The 13,857-nt window shown below is 45.2% G+C and overlaps 1 protein-coding gene across 1 annotated transcript in view; it reads right to left on the bottom strand.

Moving 5' to 3' along the window:
• ELOVL1 (ELOVL fatty acid elongase 1) overlaps nt 1-13,857 on the bottom strand; it is a 180,334-nt gene that overhangs the window by 65,294 nt on the left and 101,183 nt on the right. Inside the window, exon 4 of the mRNA XM_033915886.1 lies at nt 6,121-6,311. Within this exon, the coding sequence (XP_033771777.1) occupies nt 6,121-6,311 (191 nt within the window). The remainder of the gene's footprint in view (nt 1-6,120; nt 6,312-13,857) is intronic.

The following is a 13,857-nucleotide window of genomic DNA, read 5'->3' as shown; positions in this document are numbered from 1 at the left end:
GAATCCATGCAAAACTTACACACTTAATGATGAAACCTTAGTTAGGACCAAGGCGGAACGTGATTTGGGGGTGATCATTAGCGAAAACATGAAGACTGCCAATCAAGTGGAGAAGGCTTCATCAAAGGCAAGACAAATGATGGGTTGTATCCGAAGAAGCTTTATCAGCCGGAAGCCCGAAGTTATAATGCCGTTGTACAGATCCATGGTGAGGCCTCATCTGGAATATTGTGTACAATTCTGGAGGCCACATTACCAAAAAGATGTGCTGAGAGTTGAGTCGGTTCAAAGAATGGCCACCAGGATGGTCTTGGGACTCAAAGACCTCCCGTATGAGGAAAGGCTGAATAAATTGCAGCTATACTCACTCGAGGAACGTAGGGAGAGAGGAGGCATGATAGAGACGTTTAAATATATCACCGGCTGTATTGAGGTGGAGGATGATATCTTCTTTTTTAAAGGTCCCTCGGCCACAAGAGGACATCCGCTGAAAATCAGGGGTGGAAAATTTCATGGCGACACCAGGAAGTTCTTCTTCACCGAAAGGGTGGTCGATCGTTGGAATGAACTTCCACTTCAGGTGATTCAGGCCAGCAGCGTGCCGGATTTTAAAAGGAAATGGGATACACATGTGGGATCTCTAGGGGGGTAAAAAATGTAAATGGGATACACATGTGGTATCTCTAAGGGGGTAAATTCAAGGGGGTAAGGTTGTTGGAGTGGGCAGACTTGATGGGCTGTGGCCCTTTTCTGCCGTCATCTTCTATGTTTCTATGTTTAATACTATAACATACAGTAGAATACACCGTAGAAAACCGGATCCAAACCACCCCCCAACCCACCCCTACTCCCGACCTGTGAAATATATATACGAAATACACAAAATAGACAAAAAATAGACAAAATGGGGAGGAAAACTAGGTCAAAAAGGGAAGAAGAAAAGGAAAAAATAAAGAGAAAGAGAAATGAACCCCATAAGAGAATCTAAGTAAGAATGAGTCTGAAGAGGGAGAGTACAGAAGAGGACAGAAGACCCCAGTAGATGCTAACAGTTGAATAGTAGACTCCTCTCGCGATGGGGAAGGGACAGCCAATACTCCTCCCATACATCCTGAAATCGAGACCACCTTCGTTCATCCCGAGTGCCCGCAGCCCGTCTTTCCAAGAGAGCTAAGTCATAAAGAGACCCCTGCCATCGAGAGAAAGAAGGAGCATACGGCTCTCGCCAAAAAGTCAAAATGGCTTTCTTAGCCAGCAAAAGGGCCTTAGAAATCAACTGCCGCTGCCCAACAGTGCAACCATGAAGCTCCGCCTCCTGGTAAAAAAGAGCTACACAGGGGTTACAGCTCGGGAGCCCATGAACCAAGGAGGACAAGAAGACCCAAACACGCTGCCAAAAGGCTCGCACAGAGGGGCACTCCCAAAACATATGCCCCAGGGAAGCAGGATTTACGGTACATTTGGGGCACCCCGCATGAGCTGCAATACCGGCCCGGTGTGCTCTGTGAGGGGAGATAAAAGCCCTGTGAAGGAATTTATATTCTTGTTCCCTATGTAACATGTTATATGATATGGTGCGCAAATGGACAAAGCAGCGAGAGATCAATGCAGATGGAACTATGCAGCCTAAGTCAGCACTCCATGCCCCTGCCAACCAATCAGCCCGTTCGGTCTGTAGGGGGGGGCCCAGAGCATCAACATAATAGCGAAGACGTGGAGCCGTGTCCTCCCCCAACGCCAAACACCTCCTAAGATCCCGGGCCACAGATCCGCTCAACCGATTCCCAGAGAAGCTGCGGACATAATGTCGGAGCTGGAAGTAGCCAAAAGCGTCCACCGTATCCAGCCCATACAGCGACCCCAATTCGGCAGAAGAAAGGAGATCGCCCCCATCGGAGAGAGCATCCCCTATTCTACGAACTCCATGTGCATGCCAAATCCTAAACACCTTGCTGTCACTGCCCGGTTTAAAATGCAAATTACTCACCAGTGGTAGAAGAGGAGTTATGTTAGAGTTAATGCCCAAATGCTTACAAAGTAATTTCCAAATGTGTCTCATATAAGACCAAACGACATGTCCCCGGTAGACGGAGTCCAACTGGGCAGCTGGAGCATGTAACAAAAACAAACCAGAGATAGGGTGTAAAAAAATCCCTGTCCACAGAAATCATTAAAAAAGAGGAGCTCTCCATACACCAGTCCCGAATCAATCTAGTCCCACAAGCCAGATTATAGGCGCGAATGTCTAGCAGTCCAAATCCCCCTTGCGACTCAGGCAACATCAAAATACGAAGAGATAGCCGAGGCTGGCGCCCACGCCACAAGAAAGTCCTCAAAGCACTATACAACAGAGCTAAGTCCCCGGTCCGCAACCACAACGGAAGAGTTTGAAACAGATAAAGCCACCGAGGGACAATCATCATATTGTACAAAAATATAAATAAAATATTTTTAATACATTGCTAATTATTACCTGCTTCTTTACCTAAACTGTTTTGCCCTAGCTCTCACTTTGCAGTACACTTCCCCCTCCGTATTCGCGGTTTTAAACCAAAAAAATGCATTTTCAGGCTATTTTAAGCCCTGTAAGCCCCCCCTTAAGCCTTACCTGGTAGTCTAGCAGGTTTTCAGGGCAGGTTTTCCTATGAGTGATCTGCACAGGGCAGGAGCGTGGGAAGATCGCTCCTGCCTGAAAACCCGCTAGACCACCAGATAAGGCTTAAGGGGGGGGGGGGTTTCAGGGCTTAAAATAGCCGGGGTTAGGGGCAGAATCGGTCCGAATATTATTCACGTTTTTTTAAATATTCATGGGCTGGCTCTGCCCCTAACCCCTGCGAATACGGAGGGGAAAGTGTACAGCAAAAAAAGTAGCAGATAAAGATCAATCACACAGGTCTCCTTCAAAGCTCAGTAACACCTCTCCATAAATTATGTGGAAGAGGCCTGGAAGTAGGGATCGCATTTATTTCATATCCTCAGTGAGACCTCGGAAGGAACCTAGTAATAAAAACATTATTACAGGTGCTGTAGAGCCATTTCTTGTATGACTGGATGAGCTATATTTATATCTTTTTTTAGTTGTTTAAATTCATGCAGAAATAAATGGCTAGATTGAACCTAATGACTTCATTAACGCATTTCCCTTTTTCTAACTTCTATACCATTTGAAAGAGGGCAAATATCTAATTATTCCTTTCTAGAATTAGAAACTTCTTAAATTTAGTAAAAATATTCTGGCACAAGTGTCAAACCTTAAAAAAGGAAGTCATATTGAGCATTGGAAAATAATAATAATTAACTAATAAAAATAGTACACATTTAGGGCTCTTTTTATTAAGCTGCGATAGCGGTTTTAGTGTGCGCAGAATTGCCGTGCACGCTAGACGCTGGCGTTAGTTTTCCTGCATAGTGCGGGGGTTTGCGTGTGCTAAAAATGCTAGCGCACCTTAGTAAAAGAGGGGTTTAATTTTCCCCATCACCAAATTTCCCCCTGGCTACTTTTTCATGCCACCTGGCTGGAAAAAATTTCTGGGGAAAACACTGAGATATGCAGTAGGTGGAGAAGGTTGGGAGGCGCTAATGCCAGCACCCCCCCATAAAGACAGCGCCCGGGGTGGTCTGCCTCCCCTTACTATGCTACTGATGCCAGAGCATGAAGGGTAGGGAAGGAGACATATGCCAGACCATAGGGTGAGTGGGCCAGAAGAAAGGGAAGAGAGGGTGCTGGCCACATGGGGTGAGGGTGGGCTGGAGAGAAGGGAGAGAAACATTGAACTGGGGGCTGGAACTAGAGGGGAAGGGAGAGAGGGTGCTGGACCTGCAGGGAGGAGAAGAGGGAAGAGAAAGTACAGAGATGGAAGATGAGCATGGAGAAAAAAGAAATGTCAAATAGGCAGGAGACCCTGGTGAGTGAGTTAACAGAAGAGAAACAGAAATCAGAGCCTGGGACCAACATGATTTGAATAAAATAACCTGAAAACAAAAGCATTCGATCATGTCCAGTGCGATTACCTTTTGATACTCTACAATACTATAGATTCAAGGGTATTTTGTGTCAGTATTAAGAGCGCTTCATGCTTCCCCTAAGGCAGTTTTCTATGTCAATGATATTCACTCCTCTTCATTTGAGATCTTTAGAGGCACATGTCAGGGATGTCCCTTGTCACCACTGCTCTTCGTTTTGTCTCTTGATCCCTTTATTCGGGATTTTTATGCAAACCTCCATGTTCATGGAGTGCAGATTGGTTCACATTGCTTCAAGCTCACAGCATTTGCAGATGACATCTTGGTACACATTACAAAGCCCCGTCAATTTTGGCCTGCACTGATGGAAAATATTTCTGAATGCAACAATTTTGCAGGTCTTCATTTAAACTTTACTAAGTCAGAAGCGTTAGCATCCTCAGAGGAGTTAAAGGCTCAACTGGGGCCTACTTTTTCACTCCGATGGACGACCCATTCATTTAGATACCTTGGTATTAACTTACCAGTGTCCCCTAGGAACCTGTACTCTACCAATGTAGAGGTGCTTTTGCAACAAACCAAGGAGCAGTTGCAAGCTTGGAGAGATCGCCCTCACTCATTAAGTTTCAAGTTTATTAGGATTTTTATATACCGCCTATCAAGGTTATCTATGCGGTTTTACAATCAGGTACTCAAGCATTTTCCCTATCTGTCCCGGCGGGCTCACAATCTATCTAACGTACCTGGGACTCTGGAGGATTAAGTGACTTGCCCCGGGTCACAAGGAGCAGCACGGGATTTGAACCTACAACCTCAGGGTGCTGAGGCTGTAGCTTCAACCACCGCACCACACACGTGTTGCCTTGATCAAGATGGTGATCTTTCCCAAATAGTTATATGTTCTTCAGACACTGCCCTTAAGATTACTGAAATGGGATTTGCAAGGTTTGGACCGGATGTTGGCGCATTTTTGCTGGAGTCGCAAGAAGTCAAAGCTTAAGTTTGCATTTCTGGTGGGCTCCTGGAGATAACGGGGTTTGGGGATTCATCACTTTGGGAGATATAATTTGGCCTGTTTGCTATGCCACTTGAAGTATTGGGTGCTTAACATGGACCAACATACCCCACTTCATCTGGAGGAAGCCTTAAATAGGCCATATTTGCTATACTTGTTATTACATAAGCCTCGTAGCTCCCTCCCTTTGGCACTCCAGCAGAGTATTCTTTTGCAATCATTGCGGGTAGCTTGGCAGTGTCTGGTAGGTTCTCTGGGGAGGAATCTGGGAGTGACTGACCAAATATCTATTGGGGAGAACCTGGTGTTCGATCTGGGGAGGGAGAATGTTGCTTTTCAACGACGGGAAAGATTGGAATTGACCTTGGTGGAACATTTGGTGGAGGAGTGTGGACATTTGAAATCTCTTTTACAGCTCCAGGAGATATTGGGGGTCTGCTAGGGGGGATATATTCACATATTGCCAGATTAAACATATCAGCTCGCTCTCACAGAATCTTCTTGGTAAGAACTTTGGAAGGCATGAGAGAAGCTTTTTCACAGAAACGGATTGCATTTTTACGTCATAATTGTTTTTAATGTTCTGTTTGTTGGATTTTTTTATTTTTTCCACTTTTAATTTTTGTAAATTGCATTGGATTTGGATATTGCGATCATATCAAATATTTTAAATAAACTTGATTTAAAAAAACCAACTTGATATTTCGTATACTGCCATACCCAGAAAGTTCTAGACGGTTCACAACAATTAAATTGAGCTACAAACAATGCAAATCATTAAAAATCAACAAGTTATATGCATATAATATAAGAAAAATACATACATGCCATAAAAGGAGGGTACAACAATTTTAAAAGAATAAAAGATTATAATAAAATATTAAGAACTCAGCCTGTTAAATAATTGAGATGTAATCTGCTTTCTAAAGTCAAGGTAGGAAGAGGCATCAAGTACAATTTGGGCAAGCCCTGAGTTTAGTTTAGCTGCTTGGAAAGAAAAAGTTCTTTCAAAGAACCATAGTTCTTACCTATGCAATATAATTTAAGAAAGGCATTCTCCTGCTCCTGGAATCTTCCATCTTCCCTACTCCACTCATACACCAGGTATTGTAGGAAAGACACTTCTCCCCCCATCTCCTTACCTCATATACTATGTAAGCAGACAGCAACACCATGCTGAAATTGTAAAGCACCATAACTGGTTTCAGGTCAAAGGGCTTTCTGCTGGCCATGAGCCAGGGTCCCAGGTACAGTACAAAGACAACATATCCCAGCAAGACACATGTTGGAAGAAGAGGAGACTGCATCAGAGGGTAATCATATACTCGGGGGTCTATAGGAGAAAGCATTAGACAAAAGTATAATCAGTTATTGCACTCAGGATTAAAAAGCACAGAGAGCATCAGCCCAACACGTCCCTGGCATAGTATCATGTGCAACTTGACAGGAGGTTCACCATTCCACCCTGGGAAGACAGGGGACGCTAGGCAGCAGTTTTCTACACCAGTGTTCTTCAACCTTTGTACACCTAGGGACTGGCAGAAATAAAAGAATTATTTGGTGGACCGGCAGTTGAAGAACACTGGGGTAAGTCGTGGGCCAAACCCCACCCCATAATAGTACTAATTGTAACACTATTTTTTCTATTCATTTTTCATATATACACACACAATATAATCTTATATTAACAACACATAATGGTTAACCACAAAATTAAACTGGGTGGATTAACTGTTTGGCTGAGTGTTCCGCTTCAGAGAGCTCGCCTAATTTTGTTTTCCTGTCTTCAATTACCTGTAACATGCCGAAGCGGAGAGGGCGTAGTGCCGCTGAAACCTTGCGGTGTTCGGGCCCAGCCGGCCTCGGCAACATAGATGAGCTCCTGCGCCAAATGCAGGACATCATGGGAGCGTCAGCACGCACGCTGGAGACGCGCCGGGGTGAGACGAGAGCGTCCTCCTTGGGCTTAGAAATCACCTTGAGCCCCGATGCTGGAGTGCTTCCCCCTCCTCCCCAGATCGCCAGCTCTCCGCGGGTGGAGGAGCCGTTGGAAGTCGGTGAGCGACTCTCCGCAGAGGCTAATGGGAACTTAGAGGGGAGCATGGAGTTGGAACCCCTGTATCCACAGGGCATTCCTTTGGTATCTGAGGACCTGCCAGCACCACGGCTTGTCTGTGAGCAGGAGAGCTGCAGCCAAGAGGGAACTCCAGTTGGTGAGAACATTGACTTTTCTTCTAAAAACTCCTTTACACTAAAGAAACCCCAAGAGGTAACTCTTGAAGCTATCTGGGATCTAGTGGTGGATTTGGCTAAAACAATAAATCCTCAGTTCTCTCAGTTAGAGCATAAAATTAATACTCAAGAAAATGAAATTAAGAATATTAAAGTTGATCTACAAGACTTGAAAAATTCAACATTAAATTCTTCTCAAGAAATGAAAGTTTCCAAACAAATTACAGAAACACTGGTGAGAGATAATATCAACTTAAGGAGAAAATTGGAGTCTTTAGAAAACTTTTCCTGTAACAATAACCTTAGACTAATTAACTTTCCCAGAGTTGCGGAAGTAACTCTGAGAGACATGTTGAAACGTTACATGATGGAGGTGTTGGAAATTACTGAAAAACTGTTACCGCCATTCACCCAAGTGTATTATTTACCCATTAAAAGGAGGAAGAAGATCAACAATTGCTTAATATTTCTACAATGCTGGAACTTTCAGATAGGGAAGTCGCAAAGCCGGCAACACTTCTTCTTAGAGTTGCCTTAGCACCGGATAAGAACTGGCTATTAAGACTTTTCTTTAAAAATAGACAGAAAGAATTTCTAGGGTATAAAATACAAATGCATCCAGACCTGTCACGAGATACACAAAAAAGTCGTCGTCAATTTTTGTTGTTAAAGCCAGGTGTTATAGCTCTTGGGGCGACTTATTTTCTTCGCCACCCATGTAATTGTGTGATAGTGCATCAAATGTAAAAATATGTCTTCTTTGATCCTAGCCAACTGACATCCTTCTTGTCAGCGGCTCGACTGAAAATAGGAGGAGGAACATGAAGCACTCTTAGATTAGATTGTTTTGATCTCCTGTCTCAGCCAACATAATTGTTAGTTTTTATTTCTATTTCTTTGTTATATTCTCGCTGATTCTACATCTTGGATCTATATTGAGGACTTGAGTTAAAGTTAAGATATACTGGGTTAGTAGATTATAATTTCCGGAGATGGAAAAAGGACCCAACGGAGGAAAATCACCAGGCACACAGGAAATGCCAAAAGGAATGCCACCGAGAGGTTAGAAAAGCGAAAGGGGAATACGAAGAGGGGCTGGCCAGGGAGGCGAAAAACTTCAAGGCATTCTTCAGTTACGTAAAGGGGAAGCGACCAGCGAGAGAGGAGGTGGGGCCGTTGGACGATGGGGATAGGAAGGGAGTGATTAAGGAGGATAAAGAGGTAGCTGAGAGGTTGAACACGTTCTTCTCGTCGGTTTTCACGAGCGAAGACACATCTAATATACCGGACTCAGAGGAGCTCATGAGTGGGGAACAGGCCGAAAAATTGGAGCACATAGAGGTAAGTAAGGAGGATGTCCTCAAACAGATAGACAGGTTAAAATGCGGTAAATCACCGGGCCCGGACAGGATCCACCCAAGGGTTCTGAAGGAACTAAGACAAGAAATAGCGGGCACAATCCAGCATGTTTGCAACCTATCCTTGAAAACTGGTGAGGTACCAGAGGACTGGAAATTGGCGAATGTCACACCTATCTTCAAGAAGGGATCGAGGGGTGACCCTGGGAACTACAGGCTGGTGAGCCTGACTTCAATTATAGGGAAGATGGTGGAAGCTATGATCAAGGACGGCATTTGCGAGCACATCGAGAGGAATGGCCTACTGAGAACAAGCCAGCACGGATTCTGTAAGGGAAGGTCGTGCCTAACGAACCTTCTATACTTCTTTGAGGGAATAAGCAGTCGGGTGGGCAATGGGGAACCCATAGACATCATTTACCTCGATTTTCAAAAGGCTTTCGACAAGGTGCCACATGAAAGGCTGCTTAGGAAGCTGTGGAACCACGGGGTGGGAGGGGATGTGCACAGATGGATCAAGCACTGGTTGTCAGGTAGACTGCAGAGGGTCGGAGTGAAGGGCCAATATTCTGACTGGCGGGGAGTCACAAGCGGTGTGCCACAGGGATCGGTGCTGGGGCCGTTACTCTTCAACATATTTATCAATGACCTGGAAAAGGAGGCAAAGTGCGAGGTTATAAAATTTGCAGACGATACCAAACTGTGCGGCAGAGTTAGGTCCAGGGAGGAGTGTGAGGACCTGCAAAGGGACCTGGACAAGCTGGAAGACTGGGCAAACAAATGGCAAATGCGCTTTAACGTGGAAAAATTCAAGGTCATGCATATAGGGAAAAAGAACCCGTTGTTCAACTACAAATTGGGGGGGGGGGCATTGTTGGGAGACAGCAGACTTGAGAGAGACTTGGGTGTGCTGGTGGATGCATCACTGAAGCCTTCTGCACAGTGCGCAGCAGCCTCAAAAAAAGCCAACAGGATGCTGGGCATCATAAAGAGGGGCATAACAACCAGGACGCGGGAAGTCATCATGCCACTGTATCGAGCGATGGTGCGTCCACATCTGGAATACTGCGTTCAGTATTGGTCGCCGCACCTCAAGAAGGACGTGGCGGTACTTGAGAGAGTCCAAAGGAGAGCAACGAAACTGGTAAAAGGGCTGGAACACTGCCCATACGCCGAGAGGTTGGATAAGCTGGGGCTCTTCTCTCTGGAAAAAAGGAGGCTCAGGGGAGATATGATAGAGACCTTCAAAATCATGAGGGGCATAGAGAGGGTGGATAGGGACAGATTCTTCAGATTGAAGGGGACAACAAGTACGAGGGGGCATTCGGAGAAACTGAAGGGAGATAGGTTCAAAACAAATGCAAGGAAGTTTTTTTTCACCCAAAGGGTCGTGGACACTTGGAATGTGCTACCGGAGGAAGTGATCAGGCAGAGTACGGTACAGGGATTCAAAAAGGGATTGGACGGATTCCTGAGGGATAAAGGGATCGTGGGATACTGAGGGAGGAGCTGGGATGTAACACAAGTATAGAAAGCTAACCAGGTAATAAGTATAGAAACCCAACCAGGTCGTGCATGTGCAAGACCGGAGGGTTAGGACTTCGATGGGAAGATAGGACTCAATGGGAAACCAAGGTGGCAAGGGGGCCCCTTCTGGTGATTCAGACAGGTCGTGACCTGTTTGGGCCGCCGCGGGAGCGGACTGCCGGGCAGGATGGACCTATGGTCTGACCGGCGGAGGCACTGCTTATGTTCTTATTTAACTTTATCTTTCTGTACAAGTCGATACTTGATATGTTATTGAAAAATGATAAATAAATAAATTTTTTTTTTTAAAAACCCACAAAATTAAAGTACACAAAGCACACTGTATACTTCTCAATATTCATTCCTACCAGAACATAAGATAACCCCTATGCAAATAGGGGACCAAAAGCTAAAAGTACTAATATATACAAATGAAATCCTAAAATGCAAGAATCTGCATGCAGTATAACCCCCAGAGAAATAGAAACAAATGCAAATATAGACAGCATATGAAAGTGCTCAAAATTGACACAATTCAATCACTAAACTGAAAATAAAATCATTCCCCCCTACCTTTGTTGTCTCCCTCCTTCCATTGGTTTTTGTGTGATTTTTTTTTTACTAGATTTCTCGTTCTCTAATTAAAGACAAATAGTACATACTTCTGCCTTCCCTATAACCATTTACAGGGAAAAAGAGGCAATTTTAACAAAAGCTCTATCAGAAACACTGAATCAGACAATTTTCCTAACTCAGTTAATGCTTTGTCTTGTGGATGAACATTATGTAACAATGAGATTAAAAATTAAATTAATGATAGTGATATATGATTTATCCACAGGGTTGGAAAATAGGGCAGTGGAAAGGTAGCCTAGGATACTATTTAAGCAGTGAGGCCTCAAAGAGCAGGGGGGGGGTTTCATTATACACATGCTGTGCCTTACCTTCTGGCCTGCTCCTGCCTGGCAGTTTTATGCTGCCCCCAGTGTTATCTTTGAGCCAGCTCCTCTCTGCCTTACTGCCACAGTGCACAAAGCCGCAGGCAGGGCTCCTCGCTCGTCCCACGCCTCATCTGGAAGCCTTCCCTCTGATGTTGCGATGTCAGAGAGAAGGCTTCCGGTTCAGGCGCAGGACGCGTTTAGGAGTCTCTGCCCGCGGCTTTGTGCACTGCGACAATAAGGAAGAGGGGAGCCGACACGAACACCGCATCGATCGCACCGCGGTCCAGCGGTTGAAGAACACTGTCTCGGGTCCGATGCCCATGCTGGCCCTGCGGACCGGCAGTTGAAGAAAACTGTTCTACACTATAATACACAGGACCTTTTCTTAAAATTTATTTTTACTGAATCTAATATAATAAAAGCCTAAGCCACGCATGCGCACTCCCACCGCGTGTTCCGTTTTCCATGCGCTGTAGGGCACCGCAGGTAGGAGTGCGCATGCGAGCAAATCTCTCTCTCTCTTTCTCTCTTCAAGGCGGATGTCGGCCGCGGCAGCTGTAGGCCGCGGTGGCTGTCGGTTGCTGCAGGCCGCAGCAGCTGAGCACGGAGCCGGGCTGAAGTTTCTTTTTTAACTTCAAAGACGCTGCAGCAGCTCCTCTCACGAGACAGACAGACAAAGGGAGCCAGAGAGAGACAGACAGAAAGAAAGACAGCAGGACAGAGAGAGAGAGAGACGGAAATAAAGACAGACAAGACATATATTCTAGCACCTGTTAATGTAACGGGCTAAAATACTAGTTTTCATTATATACATTCATGGCAATCAATCATAAACAGAATTAAACTGCAGTTAAGAAAAGTAAAACTAAAACCAAAACTGAAAAAAAACCAACAACAAAAAACAAAACAAAACAACAATCTGAAGAAGAAATGGCATCAGCAACAAACACGATCCTTACCTCCTCTATCAAGTTCTACAATACCATGTCTCTGGCCAACTGAGATATTAAGCTGATGGCCTCACAGAAGAGAGCTGAATTTTCAAAATTAATGTCCTCATCTTGGGAAAAACTGATGAGTTACTTAAAAAATGTTATCCCTTACTGTCCAACCATTCAGGGTGGGTACAATTTAAACACAAACATTCCAGATAAACATATTACCAGTATAAAATGGACTAAAGACCACCAAAAGCAACAACAGAATCCATAATCGGACTAAACCCAGAACCTAGTATTCTGAACCCTTCAGAGATCAGTGAATTGCTTTTCTTTTATCATTGCATTTGGTGTCCTGAGCGTCTATCCCTATCTAGATGAAAAACAGAGTTGGCCATGCAAAGTGCAGTAAGTTTACCCTGAACACCAGCCCAAAAAGGATTTTGGTGGACACTAGGGGCCGTATTCTGTATAGGATGCCCAGTCTCAGAAGCCAACAGGCATCCTACACAGAATTGCGCCTACGGTGAACCCGATTCTCTGACGTCCATGTTACAGATGCCGGTTAGATAATCAGGTTCACTGTAGGCGCGGCCGCTAAGCTTATCGTGGCAAGGGATCTCTGCGACCACCAGTTCCCCCCTCCCCGAACGAACGCGACAGGAGGGATGCCCAATCCCTCCTGTCTGAAGCACCCCCCCCACCCACACCTGAAGATCGCCGACAGAAGGGTGCCCAATCCCTCCTGCTGGAACACCCCCACTCCCCCTTGAAGATCGCCGACAGAAGGGTGCCCAATCCCTCCTGCTGGAACACCCTCCGCCCCCCTTGAAGATCGCGCAGGAGGGATGCCTAATCCCTCCAACTGGAACACCCCCCCAAATAAAACCCTTCTGCTGGTACCCCCCACCGTAGATATGCCTATGATGACACTGGGGGCCCCCCCCCACCTCTTCCCCAACCTTTTAATGTTGGCCGGATGGGTCTTCCCACCGTCTGACTGGCAGGCCCACCTCTGTCAAAATGAGGTGGGCCTGCCCCTTCCTAAGGCCTGATTGGCCCAGGCACCTAAGGCCTCGCCTATGGACGTGGCCTTAGGCACATGGACCACCCTAAGATTTCACCAAAGCAATGACTGATCTCAACTTTCCATCCAGAATCTGGGAACTTTCTATACCACACACTGACCACCTTGAAATCTAGCACTGGCCTCCAATTGTCTTTCTTGGGTAAGATGAAGTATATGAAGTATCTCCCTAAGCCCAAGTCTGCATTTGGAACCGGCTCTATTGCTCCAATTTGTAAGTCTTTGCAACGTCTATTTGACCCTGGCAGCTTTTTCCAGTCTTCCCGCCATTGTCTAAGAGGAGGTCCCGGAGTAGGCAATAAAATTTGAGCTTGTAGCCCTCTCAAATTACATCCAGCAGCCACTAGTCTAAACAAATCTGCACCCAAGTCTCCCAGAACTCCAAAAGTCCCCCTCCAATGCAGGGAGCTGAGGCCATCCTGGCATCTGTTTTAGTTTTTTATTCATTTTTCATATAAAAACAAGTGTATCACATAAATTTATACAATTTCATTGAGTACACACTTGATAATCCTTCATAGATCATTGCAAATAGTCTTCTAAAGCCACAAAAGGAACCACGTTTGGAACTGCCTGATCTTCGTGGTTTGCTGTCTGTCAAGGATTAAGGATGATGGTCCATTACACTTATCATCAGGTCATCCAGTCCTTTGCCAAAGAGCATTTGTCTCTTAAAGGAGAGTCTGCTAAAATAGCCAAATCTCTCACCTGTTGCCTGATCCAGAGCATTCTGAAGGCAGAGATTATATGAACTAAGACTTTACTCATAACTCTAGAGTATATCATAAATATAGCA

The sequence above is a fragment of the Geotrypetes seraphini genome, chromosome 12, assembly GCF_902459505.1.
Source record: "Geotrypetes seraphini chromosome 12, aGeoSer1.1, whole genome shotgun sequence".
Lineage (NCBI taxonomy): Eukaryota > Metazoa > Chordata > Amphibia > Gymnophiona > Dermophiidae > Geotrypetes > Geotrypetes seraphini.
The sequence above is the reverse complement of the archived record's forward strand: the minus strand, read 5'-3'. Positions and strand labels throughout refer to the sequence as shown.